Source organism: Scophthalmus maximus, chromosome 22 (genome assembly GCF_022379125.1).
Source record: "Scophthalmus maximus strain ysfricsl-2021 chromosome 22, ASM2237912v1, whole genome shotgun sequence".
Lineage (NCBI taxonomy): Eukaryota > Metazoa > Chordata > Actinopteri > Pleuronectiformes > Scophthalmidae > Scophthalmus > Scophthalmus maximus.
Genome location: NC_061536.1, coordinates 6,632,129 through 6,650,567, shown reverse-complemented (window position 1 = coordinate 6,650,567; position 18,439 = coordinate 6,632,129). Strand labels below are relative to the sequence as shown.

The window sequence follows — 18,439 nt, the reverse complement described above, 5'->3', positions numbered from 1 at the left end:
TATTTAGTATTTACAAGGCTTATCTTAGGATGCACTTATAAAAACCAGAAACGGGGCTAAAATATAATTTCACCCTTAATAAACTGTATTAATCCGCATTCTGGGGATAATTGATTTCTCAATAGAGATTTTGCTCACTGGGTCTGCGAGTCTTTCAGTCTTTTGTCCTCCCATGAACTGGTAATTAATACAGGGACTCTGAACCCAAATGAGGACTTGATTCAGAATATATTTACATTTAATATCTGTTAACATCTGGTAAAAGTTAATTGAGAAGCTTCAGATGTCTGGGGGGTTTTGTTTTAGTTTTTTCGGGGGGATATGTGTCTTTGCAGGTTTGGGTTTGCATTGAAAGGCCTTTAAATTAGCACATTGGTGACAAAGAACGCCATGCTTTTTCCTTTTGATGGGGCTTTTTGTGCTATAAGAGAACCCAGCCAATAATAGCATATAAGAAGCTGCAACCTATTCAATTTGGGCATTTTTATTTAAGTTGTTGCAAATAAAATTTCTAACCTATCAAAGACTAATAATTTTACCACTACTTCTTGTGTTGAAATCATCATGTGGATTGTGAGATCCCAAATGAATGAATTCCTCACAGATTCAGAAACTTCTCTCGTCTGCTGAGGAAGTGTGTGTATTTTCATATGTATGCCTTTGCTCAGGTTTCTCTCTTTTCTTTGTCTGTGTTTTGGCTCCGTTCCCTCAGTTTCTGGGGTGAAATGTGCCCGAGGCGACGCAATATGCTGATGGCTGTCCTCTGGAGTGGCGCTTGGCTGACCTTCAAAAGGAACTTTTCCTTGAAGGCAGCAAGAGGCCATTGTAATTAGGGACAAAAATGAGCTTAATCAGCTTATGATGGTGTAATTACCGATTGCCTGAGTGGAGTGAGCACTGTTCGTCAGCTGCAGTTTGAGAGGGACCCGTTTTGTCACGGAGGTTCAGTTTTCTCCAAAGGAATAACTAGAATAGCTCGACTTAATTTGCACCAAAGTTCACTTGGACAAATGTGATTCTTTTGACTGCGTCTCGGCCTCATCACCATCCACCACTGCTCATGATCTCCTTTGTTTTGTTGCAGCGAATGTTTAAAAGCTGGTCGAGTGTGAGCTCCGAAACCGGCTCTACACCAGTCAGAGAGCTGAGGATAAGAGTTGTGGTTGGAGAGTTTTGTAGAGCTCGGCTCGGCTCGGCTCGGCTCGGATCAGCTCAGCTGCTGCAGCCCCGCCACATACACCACATGCCAGAGCCAGACAGGGCTGGGTCCCTGTCGGGGCGGAGGGGGCTGAAGGGGGGCTGCTTGGTTTGAGGTGGAGTTGTTGGGATGAGCCTGCTTGTTGCTACATCACCCGTCCTCCTGAACAAAAAATGCAAACCATTTTCCCTTTTTTTTTTTTTTTTTTACCGTAAAAACCTTCCTGAGCCCACACATGTAAACATGTCTGAATACACGCTCTCTCACAAACATGCTGACGGGGTTCGGCTCAGACACAAAGATACACAAACAAACACTGGGAGAAGCTGTTAGGACGGAAGGAGCCCATTTTCTCCCACTGCTCCCTAATGAGTGCAATAAACAGCGCGCGGCATCAATATTTCAGCGCTCTCGTCAGGCAGCCTGCAATGTTTCCCCTTTGATGATTCTCGCCAGAGGTGCTTTGTTTTGCCCGGCTGCCATATTTCGATCATACGCGGATTCGGGAACCCGGAAAAAAACCTGGACTGCTGATGGACGGCACTTTCTGGGACAAATCCGAGTGACTCAGCAGTATTTAAATCTCCTCAAGTCCCATTTGCGTCTGTTTGCGGAGAGTTGATGGACACTTAACTTTGATTTCAGAGACAAAAGTTGTGATTGATAATAACTTCAAAGTATTTTGGGCTTATTTTTGTACAGGGTTGATTTCGACACTCGCTGTACAAAAGTATACAAAAACTAATTATAGCACTTACAGTGTGCACAAAGACAATAACAAGCAAAAGTGTCAGATATTGATACCTGATAACACTCATGCTCTTAAATTAGATCATAAATTGGATCATTCTATGCCACATTATTATAACTTGATTTATATAGTTTTTTTAATAAGTATTTTCTAAAGAACAATAACAGAAACAATAAGATATCCTGAAATAATGAGATGATGACAGCAAATAATAAAATGATAAAAATAGTAAAACCATTAGATATATAAATAAAAAGGAAAAACAAAATGTTTTTTCTGACAGTTGGTTACGCTATCATCCGTTCTTAATGATTTCTCACCAGCTCAAACTCCCGACACTCCACCGCCCACAGTGAGAAGGCAGGGCGTTGAGTCGCTCCTTCTCCCTGCGGGTTTGGGTCTGATGAGACTGGTGCTGGAGACTGAAGTCGGACATGCGTCTTCGAATGAGCTCTAAACGCCGTCTGTTGTTGTTCCTCCGCTCTGGGAGTGTCCCACTGGGGTCGCAGACTGGGACGGCACAAGTGGCTGCCAGTGGAGGCTTCGGTTACACGGATGCATACCAGCTGTATCTGCTTCACTGTCAGTTCCGTTCAGGACTCGCTTATCTGCTTGTCTCGCTTAATGAGTGTCTCTCTGTCTAAACGTGTCATTTTTGTTCCTTTGCTGCCTGCAGTTTATCATTCTATCGCCTCCTTTCATTGTTTCTTTCTTTCTGCAGTGTGAACACAGTCACGCAGGAGCCTGTTGTTCTAGAACGTCTTGTCTTCCTCTCAACAGTGCCTATTTTTGGTCTTGTTGAGCACCCGTTGATATATAAGTAACATCAGCGCTGGGTGACTGAATACCACAGGAGCCTAAAGCTGCGTCGTTGGGGCGTCCTTGAACGAATCCCAGTGAGATGTGAACACATCCAGAATAATTTAGATGGCAGTTGAAAGATTTTAGGGAGTTTGCTTTCTGCCCAGGGATGTGTTGATGTAATGTATGGAGTGTTTCAAACTTTTAAAGACTTGTTTCATTTCATTAGTGCAGAGGTTTTCTCTATCCATCTCCTCCGCACGCACGAATGAACAAAAAAGTGTGCACATTTATTAAAGATGGAGGGACTCTGTGTGCGCACTCAGGTGGATGAGCTGTACGAGGCGTTCTGCATCCAGAGCCGTCTGAGGGAAGGCGCCAGCCGAATGAAGCAGGCCTTCTCCTCCTCTCCCTCCACGAAAGGCACCAAGGAGAGCATCGCAGAGGTCAACCGTCGGTACAAGGAATACACTGAGGTACTGGAATACAGCGTGCGGGGAGTACTAGTGGGAAATAGGCGTGAAAATAATGTTTCACTGATTTGTAAACACTAATATGTTAAGTCACATACTTGCAGAATGACCTGGCGGCAACAGTAACACACACACACACACGTCGTCACCTGTCCTGACGGCTTAGAGCAGCCGCCCCGCCTCCGCTCTAGTGCAGCGTTGACTGGCTTTGTCAAAGTCCCTCGAGATAACTTGATTACTATTGTTGTTCTTATCTTGGGAGACAAAAGCACTGTTTATGTAATCAATCTTATCTTTGTCTCCTCTCCAGAACATGAGCACATTCGAGGGGGAACTGGAGAACCTGCTTGGGGAGTTTCATATCAAAATGAAAGGTGAGATAAGAATTCTTCAAAGGGAAAAAGCTTTTCAACCACGTTTACTGCTGATATTTATCTTAAAAGTAGGAAGCATTCTTTCAAGAATTTTCACAAGAATGTTTTGGTGTTGAGCTGACGACTAATCGGTGCACAGTACCACATTCACTACACCACCTACCTTTTAGCTTTGATCCAGACAAAAAGAAAATATTAAAACCCCTAGTGAGACACTCAACTGAACACTTACACAGTCAGTCATTGTCAATCACCCAGTAAAATACTAAAGAGGTTGTTCAGCTCAGACTTACCATGTCCGTTACTTCATTCTCGCTCTGACAGGATTGGCAGGCTTTGCAAGACTCTGTCCAGGAGACCAGTATGAGGCAAGTTGGGGATGGGGGTGGGGGGTTGTATGTGTAAAATTTAGCAAAACCACTCAGTCAAGTAATTTTGTTCGGATAAAGGAAGTTTCATACTTTTAGTTTGCTTTTAGTTGGAGTTTGTTGGTTCCCAGCGAATGAAATGGTAGAATAAGATGTGTCCATCCTGCCCTGTGGTATTGAACAATGTTTCTTATTAGTTTTGTTGTTGTAGTTGTTGTTGTTGTTGTAGTAGTTTTTTTTCAATGCCGTCTCTTTCCTTTCTTCAGATCTTCATGCGTTACGGTCGTCAGAGGTGGAAGCTGAAGGGGAGGATTGAAGTGAACTCCAGACAGAGTTGGGATGGAGACGAGATGATCTTCATGCCTCTCATCACTGACCTCATCAACATCAAGGTACTGTGGAAACCCAGATAGCCGAGTTTTGTGCATAAAATACGGTGCTCCAGCTTCACACATATGAGGTCGACACCTCTTCATATAAGATGATTGAAAATTTCTGAGTTTTTGAATATTGTGGAAAAAACAAACCGGACATTTTAATTACGGGATGAATATCCTATTTACCAGAGCTCGGTCTTACTCCTTGGTATGTGTCATTCAGACGATTGACTATTGATGGTGTTCTTGATTTTTTAATCTGTAAACTACACACGTCTCTTTCTGATCTAATGATAGCACAGGGTATATAGGATGATACACAAAATCTGAGCAATCCATCAAAAATCACCTGACTTCACATCCAGTTAATAAACTTGATTTGTGATCCATTCAGGTGACCGAGCTTAAGGGCCTGGCCAATCACATGCTGGTGGGCAGTGTGATCTGCGAGACCAAGGAGCTGTTTACCGCCATGCCTCAGGTGGTGGCTGTGGACGTCAACGACCTGGGGACCATTAAACTCAACCTGGAGGTCACGTGGTAGTAAGTAGACTCTCAAGTCATGTTTTTTAAAACACCGATTTTTTTTATAGTCATTCTGTATGTATGAAGTTGATCACTTTTTAATCTGGGAAGAAAAAGTGTGGTGTGTGTCTATCTTTTTGTTTAGACAGAGACGAAATGTGGGGATGTAACATGCAACAGGGGTTCATCAGGCTGCCTGGACATTTCATTTAATGAGAACGGGTTGAGAAGCAGTTTCATCAGTCTGCTTAATATTTTTTTTATGCATCTGAATTAGCAGAGGAGTAAAAGCTGAGCCCAGCCGCTCTGCCCTTCCCACATTTAATCACCAAATTTTTGGTAGATTTGCCAAAAGTATTTGTTGATATTTACATAAATATTAATTAGCGAGATAGATATGTCACTGAGAAACCGAAATAATTTATGATTTTGTGACTCTTCTAAAAGATAGTGGAGATTAATTTGTTTTCATTGTCACTCAGCAAACCTTCAGTGGGTGAAGCATATTTTCTTTTCAATGTATGAAGGAGATAGTTGTTAGATTGATTATAGTCAAATCCATTTTGATGAGCCTTTCAACACTCCTGATGGCATCACTGCTGGGTAGCAGGGTTGTGAAATTCAGTTTGTAAACTCCTTTGATCCTTGTCTGTTCCTGGACTGTCCTTTTGTTCATTTAAAATGAAGTTGCTGATATTAGTGTAGCTACAAATCCAGTGTCTACATCACTTGTAGTTTACTGCCATCTGGTGGAGAAACATCTTAATGTAACTGCAGTACCTATGACAGTAAATCCTGCCCTGTGAAAACACCAAATGAATGACATCACTTAGACAGTGGGTAGGCACTGTTAAATCATAGTGCAGTCACATTAAGTGCCTTGTTTCCATCCCCCCCATCAAGCCCCTTCGATGTCGAGGATCTGACTCTGTCGTCGGGCAACGTGAGCAAAGCCACAGCTCTCCAGAGACGGGTGTCGATATACAGCCAGGGAACGCCGGAGACGCCCACCTTCCAGGACACCTCCTTCTTTGTGAGTCCAACACACACGTCTCCTTAAGCGTCATTGTTATGGTGGGGGACAGTCATTTTTTTTCTAGGGTATTTGTAGTTCTAAGGAAATTTTGATTGAGGCTCACAGTTTCTCCTATTGATGCATCATGCTTATGTAAACAATGCTAGCCCTGCTCCTAACTAACCCCTAACCCATTTCCCTGCTATCCCCCTCCACTTTGCATTTCCACATCAAATCCCCTTTTCCCACACTCTGTCCCACTTTACACGTTTATCCATCCCTCCTGTATCCCACTCACCTGCCCCCACTCAAATACCCAACACCTTGTCCCATTTGCCTGCGCGCATTGTGTAAAGAAGTGGCGGCCATATCCCGTGGAACGCCAGCGCCTCTCCTTCCTGCACATGCTCCGAGACACCCTGCTAGAGAAGCTAAGGCGCAGTCGCTCGTTTGGTGACCTGGCCTCGCTTCGGCCAAGGCCCAAATCCAGTCTGGAGGTCTATGTGAGTGTGCTGTGGCCCCTTGACCCCCCTAACCCGACTCTCGTGTGCCCCCTGACTTGCTGACATGACGGGGGGGTGTTCCTCTGCTGGTGTGAACACACTTGGGCTTGTCCACGTGTGGCTGTTTGCATGTTTATTTGCATGACATGCGTTAAGCTGCCTGTGTTCTTCTTGTGTTTTTCTGCTGAGATTTACTTTACTGGGATTTTATCTTGTTTGCACAGATCTGGTCTTTTAGTAGAGAAAAGTTTGAGAAAATATCTCAAAAAGTTTGAGATATTTTACTTGCACTTTCTTTCTTTCATGCACTGATTTCAAGCCATATCGCAGTCTTTCTCTTCCACATATTAACACTCCTGTCTCCTCTCTCAGTCCACTTTACCAGATGAAGTCTTTGAAAATGGCGGCTGTGGCCTGGCTGAATGCAAACGTCTCTCCTTCGCCTTCTCCGACACCTCTGGTTCCACGCCCAGCCCCAGCCCCGCCCCAAGCTCCCACTCCCACAGCCAGTCCAACCCAGAGATCACCGTCACTCCGCCAGAAACAGAACCATTACCTACACAAATCCTCCCTACAAGAGAGGACTCCATCGCAGAGGAGCATTTAGTGGAGGAAGAGGAGGAGGAATATGAAGAGGATGGGGAGACGGGTAGTAGAGGAAGTAGGGGCACCAGTGGCAGCCTCGCCAGTGATGAAGCTGACGTGGCAGAGGACTCGGAGTGGGAGCGCACAGAGTCCCAGCGAAATTCTGGTTCCAACTGTGGTTCAGCTGCCCTGTCCTTGTGTTCTGACGGCCACCTGTCTACAGTGGCTCCAGAAGATGTTTTCCTGGATCATGCTGACGAACTGAAACCTGTAGAACTGGACACGGAGGAGGCCGGAAGCCTGACCCGGCAGCTTGTGAAAAGGCTGACGTCTTCTGAAATCATGCCACCCGTCGGGAGCTCTACTGAGGGTGGAGGGAGCCTGAGCTGGGCCGGAGAGGGGAGCAGGGCCTTCCTGGAGAGCAGCCTGGAGGAGGCCATCCACAGCCTGCTGATGAGGCTGGAGTCACTGACTCACCGCTGCCGAGAACTGCAGGACCTGGAACAGGAAGTGATGCGCCTGGAGGACCTGCTCAAGGTGACTGAACCCTCAAAGTGTTTTACATTTACACTTGAGGAAGATGAACAAAGACATTTCTAGTTGTTTCAAGAAATGTTTTTTTTGTTGCCAAACATTTTAACTATTTACATTATACACTTAACTTCTTCCCCTTGTCACATACTTATTAGTACTTTCTATAAATCCACCAATTACAATTGGACACCAATAAAATTCCCTTAATTCACTTGGTTTGGCAAATCAAGAGTTAGATGTCATTTTTGATAAAAATGTAACGTGAAATATCCACAGCCATTCAACTGAACATGGTACAGAAAATATACTATATATGAATGACAAATCCACTTAAAAATGAAAAGCTTAGTATATATAATCTGAGTATATATGAGTAAAGGATCATTGACCCACTATCTTCCCTCTACAGTGTCGTCTCCCGGGCCACAGGAGCCGATCATCCAGCCTCAGCCTGACGGTGGAGAGCGCCCTGGAGAGCTTTGACTTCCTCAACACGTCTGACTTCGATGACGAGGACACTGGAGACGACAGTGCCGTCCTCGGCATCCCCCCACAGAGGTCTCCGCTTTTTGATGCAGATGGAGAGAGGATCGGGTGAGTGGGAGACAGAGTGAGACATTTTGTCATTGTACCAAGCCATCTTATTGACAAATGTATGCATGGTACAGTTTTTGAGTTGGAACATAAAAGGATGTCACATACCAGAAATCACTGTGAGAGCTGAGGTAGGACATCTGAGGTTGTGATGGCCAACGAATAGCCTTCTGATCAACACAAGGTTTTTTCAGTTATGTACAAAAATAGCAGAAGCATCTGAAGGTTTTTATTCTTTCAAAAGAGGACTGCAGCTCATTTGATTGCAAAAACACATCTCAGCCTGGATTCCGTTCTCATATTTTAGCGTTTGACTGAACATAATCTTAAAGCATAGCAGCACATAATTGAAAAATATTTGACAACAAGTACAGGAGATTTGTGGCACGGCCGCCTCTCGGTTGTGACTCTTGGTTTGATGTTTACCTCTCAGGGGCCAGCATCCAGAGGCCAGAGGACACCTGAGCGAAGCCCTGACAGAAGACACCGGGGTGGGCAACAGCGTTGCCGGAAGCCCCCTGCCACTTACAACTGGAAACGAGAACCTGGACGTGGCCATCGTCATCCACCTGCAGTACTGTAATCACCTCATACAGGTAGAGCTCCCTCTGACATCGCACAAAGAATCTTTTAAATGTTTCATTTTGGCAACATCAAAACGTAAAAATAACCCAAATTTGTTCAACGTGCCTTTTGATTCTTCATTTATCGACAGTTGTTGACGAACGGGGCAGGGGGGTGGCAGCGTCGCAGTCTGCTCCTCAAACTGTCGGCACAGACTCAGCTGTTAGAAGAACTGGCAGAGATCAGTGTGGACAGACTTGGAGCGATTACATCTGCCGCCGATGGTAAGTACCAACAATCAGTTTATTGGTATACTACATGTTGTATGAAGCAACAGTATCTCAGTCTGAATGTATGAAAAAGAATTACCATACACAAAAGATTTTGTGGCTGGAGGGTTTGTAGCCTCTGTCCTTGTGTTCCGCCCTCCTCTCAGTTCTCCCGGGCCTCGCAGAGCGCCCAGAGCTGATGACTCTGTGGTCCGAGTGCAGCGGGTCTGCAGGACTTTTCCACACCACACTGGACAGAGTGTTCAAACACATGAACCAGCTCTACACAACAGTGCTGCAGGAGAGACACCCACACAGCGCTGACACGGGTTGGTTGGCTCGTCCTTATTTTCTTTCTGCAATCAGACCAGAGGTTGTGATAAAAATGTCATCTGATTGGCAACACAGTCCTGTTTTTAACTAATGTTAAGTTTCAACTGAATCACTCGTTTGGGTTTGTGTTACAGTAACCATTTTAAATGTGAGGGAGGAGATTAGATCACTGCAGTTGCTGAGCATATACCACCGCTGATAAAAGATTAAAACACAGTGCAAATGTCGCAATTGGCCGGGAATCTCTGAATATTTGCTGATTTTCTTTGCTTTCACTCTGCAGTGATTGGTGTCGTAGTGGGTGAGATGGTTGACAGGAGCGACCTGGTGACTTCACAAAGTCCTCCTGCCGCTGCTCTGTCCCAGGACGTCCTGACCGTGTTTCAGTTCCACAACTACATCCTGCAACATGAGGTTCAGGACATGGAGACACACCTGCTCCACCTGGCCAGAGAAGGTGAACAAGAGTGATACTTGCATGCTCACTTCTGTTTTTTTGTTGGCTTTGTCCCATGATAACTTTGACAGTGATTTTAAGCCGATACCCCTATTTTTTCCTGCATAACATAGATCTCTACCTGCAGCTATCCACCTGAATAGAAATATAAATGCTTGATGTAATAATATGCTAAACTGTTTACTGTTACTCTTTTGACCAAATTTTAATTTAAAACATTTGAATTTCCGGTTACAAGCTCGAACCTTTTACTTTGAGCTCGTTACCTAGCTCAAAGGTTACAGCTCAGTAGATTCAGGCTTTTTCACGTGCGACTGTGTTTGATTCTCAGACGTGTTCGTGGAGGCTCTGTGCAGTGGGGACCATTCTCGGTGTCTCGCGGAGCTGGAGGTGGTGCCTGTGTCGTCCCTGTGGCCTAAAAACTGCACCCTCGGGGCCCTGGCCTCCCTGCTCACTGCAGACGACCCTCAGGTCAACAAGGTCGCAGCTGACTACCTCTCCTCTGGGGCATCGCACGGCTACTTCAGGACCAGGGTGTGTAGATTTAAAGATGCCGCTGGTGTACCGTTTGTACCATTTACTCAGTTTTAACTGATTCTGCATGTCATGGTTGAATGTTTGTGTGTTCACAGGCTGTGGAGTGCTACACCCAGGCCCTGTCGGAGGCTGGAGGTCAGAGCCAGAGGGCGGCTTGTTCAGCTCTCAGCCGTCTGCAGGTCAGTGCCATCCCACATTATCATAGCTGTGACAGTGGTTTCCAGTTGCAACAGCAGGGCTGGAAGTGCTCACACATTGTGCGTGCGTGCGTGCCTGCGCGTGCGTGTGCCCGCGCAATCAAAGTAAAACATGGACTGTTTTGTGTACTTTGGCAGCTGTCTGTGTTGTCTGCGGATTTTGTCAGCATGACAAAGAGACCTTTTCTTTCTGTCTGCAGGCTGTGGAGAGCATCAAGGCGGTGGTGGCGCTGTGCGATTCAGCTGATGAGGAGCTTCGCCACGTCGCCATAGAAACACTGCTCACATTTGGTAAGTAACAAAATATATGGAGGTCAAATTGCTACGCCTCTACGAGTCAGTGTTATTTCAATATGACACTGTGAACACAGCTTCCACAACCTACCTCACCCCATATATATATAAAAATATGTATATAAATGTAGCATGGTGTAAAACCAAGAAAGTTTGTTGTGCACAAGGTTTTCTTCAGCTCTCATCCTCTCTTATCATCCTAATTAAACAGCACAGGGATATAACTGTAATCATATGATATAGTGAGTTATTTGTACTGGAAGCTGCCTGGAGTCACTCAGTTGATAGACGACGTTTGTGTTCGTCAAAGGTGAGGAGGGACGACTGGCATATGAGCAGCTGGACACTGTGCCGGGGGAAATGATCCGTCTGGGCACAAGACGAGGAAACGCCGTCACCACGGCCTTCTGAGACGTCGCTCCACTTCCGAAGAGATGACGCATCACACATCCGAGGACAGCAACGCCTCCTCGGCGTGACGCCGCGCTGCACACCATGCCACCTGGGCTGTTGATTATTGATCAGTTTATTGATCTGCTTATCGGAAGACACTAAAGGATCTGCACCCCCGTCTGATTGGATCACTGTTCTTACTGATACTGCCTCCTAAAAGGAACTAACACCAAACAGATTGTCTTAACCACCAAGACACACAACCTATACCCCTCCTGCATACGAAAACGCACGCACACACACACACACACACACACACACACGCAATGCTTGTTCCATCACCCCACTCCCGCACACCCCCCTCCCTGCTTTCTGAGCCAGGCACACAGGTCACATTAAGTTTGAACTTGAGCACAGATTTGACTGGACACAAAACCAGTGAAAGCTACAAAACAGACTGGAAAACTGGAAACTAACCAACGCATCTTCACACTGCACACAACCTGTCGACTCACTACCCAACAATGCACAACTTATTCACTGGTTAACTATCACCCTTTGCTGTTGCAGTGTCAGTTGTGTCACGCAATATAATAACTATGATCTTTGTGTTATCACTGTCTATCTCAAGTTCCAGTTGCATCAGAGATGTCTTTGACGCTTTCAGAAGATTTGCACTGTTGTAATGCGTGTAAATATGGCATATATATTTACACAGCCGGTGTAATATTTATGTACGGTTCTATTCAAAATGTATTTTTCAGTTGTTTTCTAGTACGTTCCATTTTGAGTTTCAGGGATTCTCCTTTGGTCAAAGGTTTGTTTTGTGGTGGGTAGTACCACTGATGAGATGAGAGAGTGAGGTAAAGTGGTGAAGGAGCAGTTTACAGTGCCGAGACAGATTTGACCTCAGTCGTGTTTTAATCGTGGAGAAAAAGGACAAAATTCGGATAGTGAGAGATAGCTGAGAGTGAACCTAGGGCGCTGAGTTTTTTCTCATACTTGCAGTCGAACAAGTGCAATTTTTCTGTACATAGCTGACACAAGAAGACATTTGCTAACGTCAGCCTTTTGACCATCTGAGCCTTGATGTGGTCGAGCAGGCGGGTTCCACAAAAACTGCTCTTTTGTAAATGTATTTTTCCTACCAGGTACGGAGCCAGTCGATGGCAATAAATTTTAAGTTCAAGGAGCCTGAGAATGCACTTTCTCAGTAACCGTACAGGCCTGATCATCCTTTAGGGCATAGTACAGGTGTTGCCTTGGTTCTGGCTAAATGCACATTCATACAGTATGTGAGCGAATAGCAGGACGAGGAACGAAGCTTTTTCTACGAGGAAGGTGCAGATTGAAGTTTTCTGTTTGGTTCGTCTCGGGTCTCCTTAGTTTCCCTGCATCCTGACCCAGGAACGCTGACCCGAGTTCTTAATCTAATTTTGACTTTTTCTCATTGTAACTGTACTACTGAGTCCAGTGAGACATTAAAACTTACATTTGTTGTCACATCTTATTTATTATTTACTCCTTGTTATTTTAATATGCTTTGGAAGTTTAACTGTTATAGTGCAGGTGACATTATGTAAATATTTGTTCTATTTTGAATCAGGTCTAGGATTTGAAATATAGTTGGTTTAATAAAGGTCGCCATGTTATTACCATGCAACGGATCGTATGCTTAACTTAAAATTGGAGTTTATTTTGAAATAATTATATTATATTGATTATTATTTTGGAGAGATTTGCGCATAGTCTAATAGTGTTATAGATTTCTTTTCCCTAATTGGTCCCAAACAAAATGGGATATTATATATAGGAAATATTTCTTTATGACTTAGAATTACTGTAACCAAAGGAAGAATTCATTTTAAAATTGTCCTTTATTAAAATCTCATAATTCATCTTGGAGAATGTATTTTCAATACAACATTGGCATTTTGGCCAGGATGCTCACTTTTCTTTAGAAGCACAACTTAAAAAACGAGACAAACCCATGACATATGAATCTAGCTACATTAGTCCAAAAGCCATATTGATTAAAAACAGGTGGTAATATTTCTATGAAATGTATTTTTTCTTTTGTATTATCTGTAAATGTGTGAAGTTACTAAATCTGACTTTTTTTTTCTATACAACCTTTTGCAAAACATGGTCCATGTTTTTAGTACAGTTACAGTATTTTGATCTAGTATCTAATTCACCCACTCATTCAGTGTTGATTTTGTCTTTTTACAAACTTGGTTAAAGTGTTACAAAGTTGATTTGAATGATCGTTTCCTAATCACTAAAGTACAAGTTGGCAAAAATGTGCATGTTTAATCATCAGGAAACTGCTTTTAAGAATAACTTTGTACACTTTTGTTTAAAAATTGATCTTGATCCATCTCTGGTCAGTAGCTTCTGTACTCATCCGGTTAGTTGCATACTATTCTCCATTGTGGTTAGCAGCGTTTACTCTGCTCATCAGAAGTTGCAATAAATTTTATTTTTGCATAATTGAAATAACGAAATTGTGTATTTCTTTCAGTTCCTTATTTTTCTGTCTAACATTACCATTGGATTTTCATATTAAACATGCAAGTTTCAAATTAGGTAGACGTTTCTCTGCAGGGTTTCTGATAATATAGATTGCTTACACTGATACTTTTTGGTTCTCAATACACCTGGCAAGTGTACGTTGATTTCAATCAGATGAGCAGTTGCCTACAAATTAAAAACCCACCTTTTATAGTTATATGGAGGAATTTGAGAAGCTTTATAAAACTTTTGTTTTTAGGAGTGAAGGTTTTTTGTAACTTAAAAATCATATTTTCAGACATGATTCTTCTTAATGTGCTACTTTGTTCCAACATTTCACCAAGTCATTAGATGAATGCACCTAAAAACCATTAACATCAACATTTAAAATAAGTCAGAAGTGTTTATTTTACACAAGCTTTATGTACATGGCTGTGCCATAACATTGAACAATTTTTACAATGTACACCAAAAACGCTTAAAGGCCACTTCAAGTAGGCCACATCTACCAGAGTGTAGCACAACTGCCTCAATAACACTTGCCTGCAGACATTTGACCATCAGTACGAAAAACACATTACTGTCATTGATTTTAGGTTGCTGACCATCAAGACGTTGCAGACGTTGGGGAAAGCACAAAGACGCCGAATTAAAATATAAATAAATCACAGGGGTCCAGTGGAGCATGCATTCAATTTTCCAGGCTACTTCTGCAATTGCTTTACTACTGACATACAAAAAAGTTGGCCACTTAAAAAATTAAAAAAATTGCCTAGTTTTGAGCACTTCTCTTGGCAAAGAGTTGACAAGTTTAGTAAAACCACAGTAAATCCGTTTGTTCACGTGTTCAAATGTAACGCTTTACAATGACGTCAGGACATAAAATTACTTTGAGAAGCCAAAGTCTTCAAAGGGATGATCACCCGCTTCTGCCAAAGTCCAACGACCAGCAAAGAGCTCTGTCAATTAATCCTGCTCTGCAGGGGCCTCTTCCTCATCCTCATCACTCTGACAGTAATCAGAATATTCATCCTCACTCTGGCCTGCAACTTCACTTTCATCTTCATCATCCACATCCAGGGCGATGTCTTTCAGTTCCTCCAGATTGTCTGGGCACTTCCCAGTCAGTCTCTACAAAAGACATGATATACATCTGGTTAAGACTTGCCTGTGATTAAATCATAATGTTATTGTGTACACAAAATCACACCACGTTAGCAATGCCCAAGTGTCTACCTCAATCATATCAGCCATGTATTGGACGTGCTGCGCCAGCTCTTGAAGTTCTTCATTCTCACTCTTGAGTTTTGTTATCTGTTCATCTCTTGTCTCGATGTCTTTGTGCAACTGGTTGAAAAAAGAAAGAAACTCATGAGGCATGATGGACTTCAATGAGTAAGACAAGATAAACAAAGCATGACTCAATGGGCAAGCAGGAATTAATAGATTCTTGTAATCCTTTCAATACAATGCCCCTTACAAACTACAGCACTAGAATCAAACTAAAATATTCAGAAAAATATATATAAGGATATATTAATAAAAATATATGGAATAAGAACTAGGCCGAAACTTTTAAATATTCAAAATATCCTTTGCTAATCAATGACTAGTAATGAGGTTTATTTGAACAGAAGTGGCACCTTCAGCATAATTAATTTGAATGTTTTCACTGATTTTAAAAGTTAAAGGGCAGATTTACATCAAAATTATTAGTGCCAGCTGGACTGAAGCCAACAAAAGTTGACCGAGAGGGAGCGTGGGAACAGCTCAACTGACAGCTAAACATTAGCCGCCTCTCAGTGATTAACTCACCTTCTCATTCTCCTGTAGAACATTGTACAAGGCCTTCCGTCGCTCCTCGGCTACCTCTTTCCAGTAGGTGGAAGGCGGAGTTTCTGTAAGAGAGAATATTTAAGATGTAGATGAACTGAAATTTCACCACCATTTTGTGATAAATCATGCAGATTTTAAAAAAATCCTACCTTTGACCATAAGTTCATAGGCTTCATTGGACATGCCATCAGTCAAACACTGAGTTTCTTCTGTTTGTGTGGATTTTACTTCAACCTTCACTCTCTTTGGACCTCTGGTTTGTTCTGTGCTCCACTGTTTCCGTTTGGCAATTACCTTTACTGCCTAAAGAGAGAACAGATGTTGGGTTATTTTTTTAACGTTTAAGACATGATGGTTTACTTGGATCATTTGATCAAAATGAGTTCCAGTAACAAGCCACAGCATACCTGAGCTGACCTCCCAAACTCTTTGTTGACTGCAGAGGCCTGGAGGACCTGCAGGGTTTGCCTGGGGGCTCCCATTGCCTTTTGAGATGGTGTGAAAAAACTCTGGAAGAAATCAAGGACACAAGTTAGTTCCAACATCCTTACCTCTTCCCAAACTGAGACAGTTGAAAATCAAGACTATGTGAAACTACCATGACCCGTGTTCTCATTTTCAGAGCCTCCATTCACCAGGGTTTAGCATCACTTTGTGTTCTTGGTTACACCGTCGCCATGGGAGGTGGCGTAAGTGAAGTGGCTTCACAACACTGCTGCCATGTGAAATAGGCCCATAGGTGTGGGAACAGGGGCAGGGCCGAAGTCTTTCAACAACCCCCGTGGGAAAGTTCCTCCTCAAGGAGCTTTTACTGAGCAGCCAATGAACCAGTTTGTTAATGTTTGGCAACTGCTTCACAGCCATGCTATAGAGTTTCATGCCTATCACGGTGATCATGTTGGCCGGTGTCAGCTGATGTGAGACCATGCCTTAAACTACTTCACATTCAGCTGCAATATAATTAAGTATCTTGCCATTCAGCACAATACTGACAAAAAGTAAGTTGCATTAATACAATCATGAAACACTGATCTGCTCCAAAGGGCTTTTTTTACGGAAAGATTTGAATTAGAAAGGAAAGCACAGATGTTACCTATAAAATGCCTCTGTTAATGTTCTAATAATCCATCCACTGGAGTTCCAGTATAAAACAAAAAGGTACCTAAAAGGACATGGTCTCAGCCTAGTTACACTGGCTCTTAACTATACGTACATTGACCCGTGTGATAAATCATTCATGCAAAACAATGGCAACACGTCGACATGATTCCATTGTTGTGCATTAACTTCGCAGGGAACATTTTCTAGCGTCACGGCAATAAATTGCTTACCTTTATGTTCTCATTGGACTTCTGCTGGCCGGGTTGAAGCTTCGCACTGACACTCATTTTCTTGCACGACTCCTGATGGGGGCAATTATTAACATGGCGTCAGCAGTGAGATATTCGAAAACAGCCAGAATAAGACGCCACGGACTAGTTCATAGGCTGATACTGCTCGATTTCGGGGGAAAAAACAATTTAAATGTTGATTTCGACCTCAGTTGCTAGTTAAAAATGACCCGATAAATATGGTAACCATGTCGCCATTCTCCCAGTTCACGGAGTCAGCTACCGTTAAAAATAAGCTAATTCAGCTGAAGCTAGCGTATTGTTATGTAAGATTGGTCATATTCAATGTGCGCCACGTGTATATAGAAGTAAATTAAGCTAATAATAAACAAGAAGACAGGTTTAATCGACTTACCGTTGGCGAGGACCGGCTCGTCGCGGAAACTGCCTATTCTCTTCTCTGCCTCTGGGAATCTCGCGCCAGCAGCTTAAATACGCCCACACGGTCACGTGGTAAAGGCGCCGCTCATGAGCTCACGAGTGTTCGTCTTCTTCTTCTTCTTCTTCTTCTTCTTCTTCTTCTTCTTCTTCTGGCTTTCCGGCAGACTAGAGGCCTGTGGCACATTGCTGCCTCTCATAGGTCAGTTTAGGTACTATTTCCAGGTATCGTCATTTTCAGAGGGGTAATCCTGTGGCAGAGATAAAACCCCTGACCGCTTCCACTATCTCCATTTGATGCTCAGGGGGGTTTAGTAGGTCTCTCAAAGTCACATTCGGAAGCTAACGAGTCTTCTTCTTCTTCTTCTTCTTCTTCTTCTTCTTCTTCTTTTTTTATTGCTTTATGGCGGTTGGCAAAAACGAAATTGCGCATTACCGCCACCAACCGGTAAGGAGTGAGGATCAGAATCACTAAAATCAAAACAAAACAAAAACGTACAATATTATTAGATTCCCCCTAACACCTTCATTTCCCTGAGTTACTGTATTAAATGACTATGACATTCGTTCTACAAATCTTCCACAATATTCAGTTTCATCTTCAGCTTTCTCAGGGTCTGACTGAGTCATGTTCTCTCAGTCCCATATTTTTGACAGTGTACTATGATGTGTTCTATTGTTTTCTCTTTCTCGCAATTGTCACAGTTTCCTGAGTAATGTTTTCCCATTTTCAATAGTGTACCATTAAGCCCAGTATGCCCACATCTGGGTCTTGTTATGATTGTCTCCTCTTTTCTACTTCTTCTTGTACTTCTCATCTCTCCCACTTTCTTTTGCACTCCGTATTACCATCTCCCTTTCCTTTCCTTCTCCCACTGCCAAAGGATTCTCAATTTCAGTTTTTTCATTCCCCTGATTTCTGTCGTAATTAAGTTCACTGTGATGTCAATTTGTCTTTTCCTCGTTGCCTGCTTTGCAATTGCGTATTCATATTACACCCAAATGTGCTGGAACCCAAAGGAAGTGTACCGTCAGACCCGGTGTTGCTTGTAGCTCACGAGTCACGAGGAAGCTTGTTGTTTTCTCTCTCTCTCTCTCTCTCTCTCTCTCTCTCTCTCTCTCTCTCTCGTGGGGTCACGTGTCAACCTACGTCACGCCTTTATAGTTGACCGTGCGGC

At 43.2% G+C, this 18,439-nt stretch overlaps 2 protein-coding genes across 4 annotated transcripts in view; one reads left to right on the top strand and one right to left on the bottom strand.

The window, feature by feature from the left end:
- Positions 1 to 13,641, top strand: part of ripor2 (RHO family interacting cell polarization regulator 2) — a 54,740-nt gene extending 41,099 nt beyond the window's left edge. For all 3 annotated transcript variants that reach the window (XM_035621367.2, XM_035621366.2, XM_035621368.2), the window contains exons 7-22: positions 3,077 to 3,226; positions 3,534 to 3,597; positions 3,922 to 3,965; positions 4,232 to 4,357; positions 4,737 to 4,885; positions 5,771 to 5,900; positions 6,758 to 7,507; positions 7,914 to 8,098; positions 8,532 to 8,694; positions 8,814 to 8,946; positions 9,099 to 9,260; positions 9,548 to 9,721; positions 10,053 to 10,255; positions 10,354 to 10,437; positions 10,656 to 10,746; positions 11,060 to 13,641. In XM_035621367.2, the coding sequence (XP_035477260.1) occupies positions 3,077 to 3,226; positions 3,534 to 3,597; positions 3,922 to 3,965; positions 4,232 to 4,357; positions 4,737 to 4,885; positions 5,771 to 5,900; positions 6,758 to 7,507; positions 7,914 to 8,098; positions 8,532 to 8,694; positions 8,814 to 8,946; positions 9,099 to 9,260; positions 9,548 to 9,721; positions 10,053 to 10,255; positions 10,354 to 10,437; positions 10,656 to 10,746; positions 11,060 to 11,160 (2,709 nt within the window). In that variant the 3' untranslated portion in view covers positions 11,161 to 13,641. The remainder of the gene's footprint in view (positions 1 to 3,076; positions 3,227 to 3,533; positions 3,598 to 3,921; positions 3,966 to 4,231; positions 4,358 to 4,736; positions 4,886 to 5,770; positions 5,901 to 6,757; positions 7,508 to 7,913; positions 8,099 to 8,531; positions 8,695 to 8,813; positions 8,947 to 9,098; positions 9,261 to 9,547; positions 9,722 to 10,052; positions 10,256 to 10,353; positions 10,438 to 10,655; positions 10,747 to 11,059) is intronic.
- Positions 13,642 to 14,039: 398 nt separating this feature from the next.
- gmnn (geminin DNA replication inhibitor) lies at positions 14,040 to 18,433 on the bottom strand. Its single transcript, XM_035621373.2, has 8 exons — positions 18,291 to 18,433; positions 17,239 to 17,732; positions 16,824 to 16,895; positions 15,900 to 16,001; positions 15,642 to 15,795; positions 15,472 to 15,554; positions 14,893 to 15,003; positions 14,040 to 14,787 (listed from the first exon to the last, which is right to left on the bottom strand). Exons 3-8 carry the CDS (start codon positions 16,878 to 16,880, stop codon positions 14,623 to 14,625), a joined length of 672 nt encoding a protein of 223 aa, XP_035477266.1. The 5' UTR covers positions 16,881 to 16,895; positions 17,239 to 17,732; positions 18,291 to 18,433; the 3' UTR covers positions 14,040 to 14,622.
- Between the last annotated feature and the right edge of the window lie 6 nt (positions 18,434 to 18,439).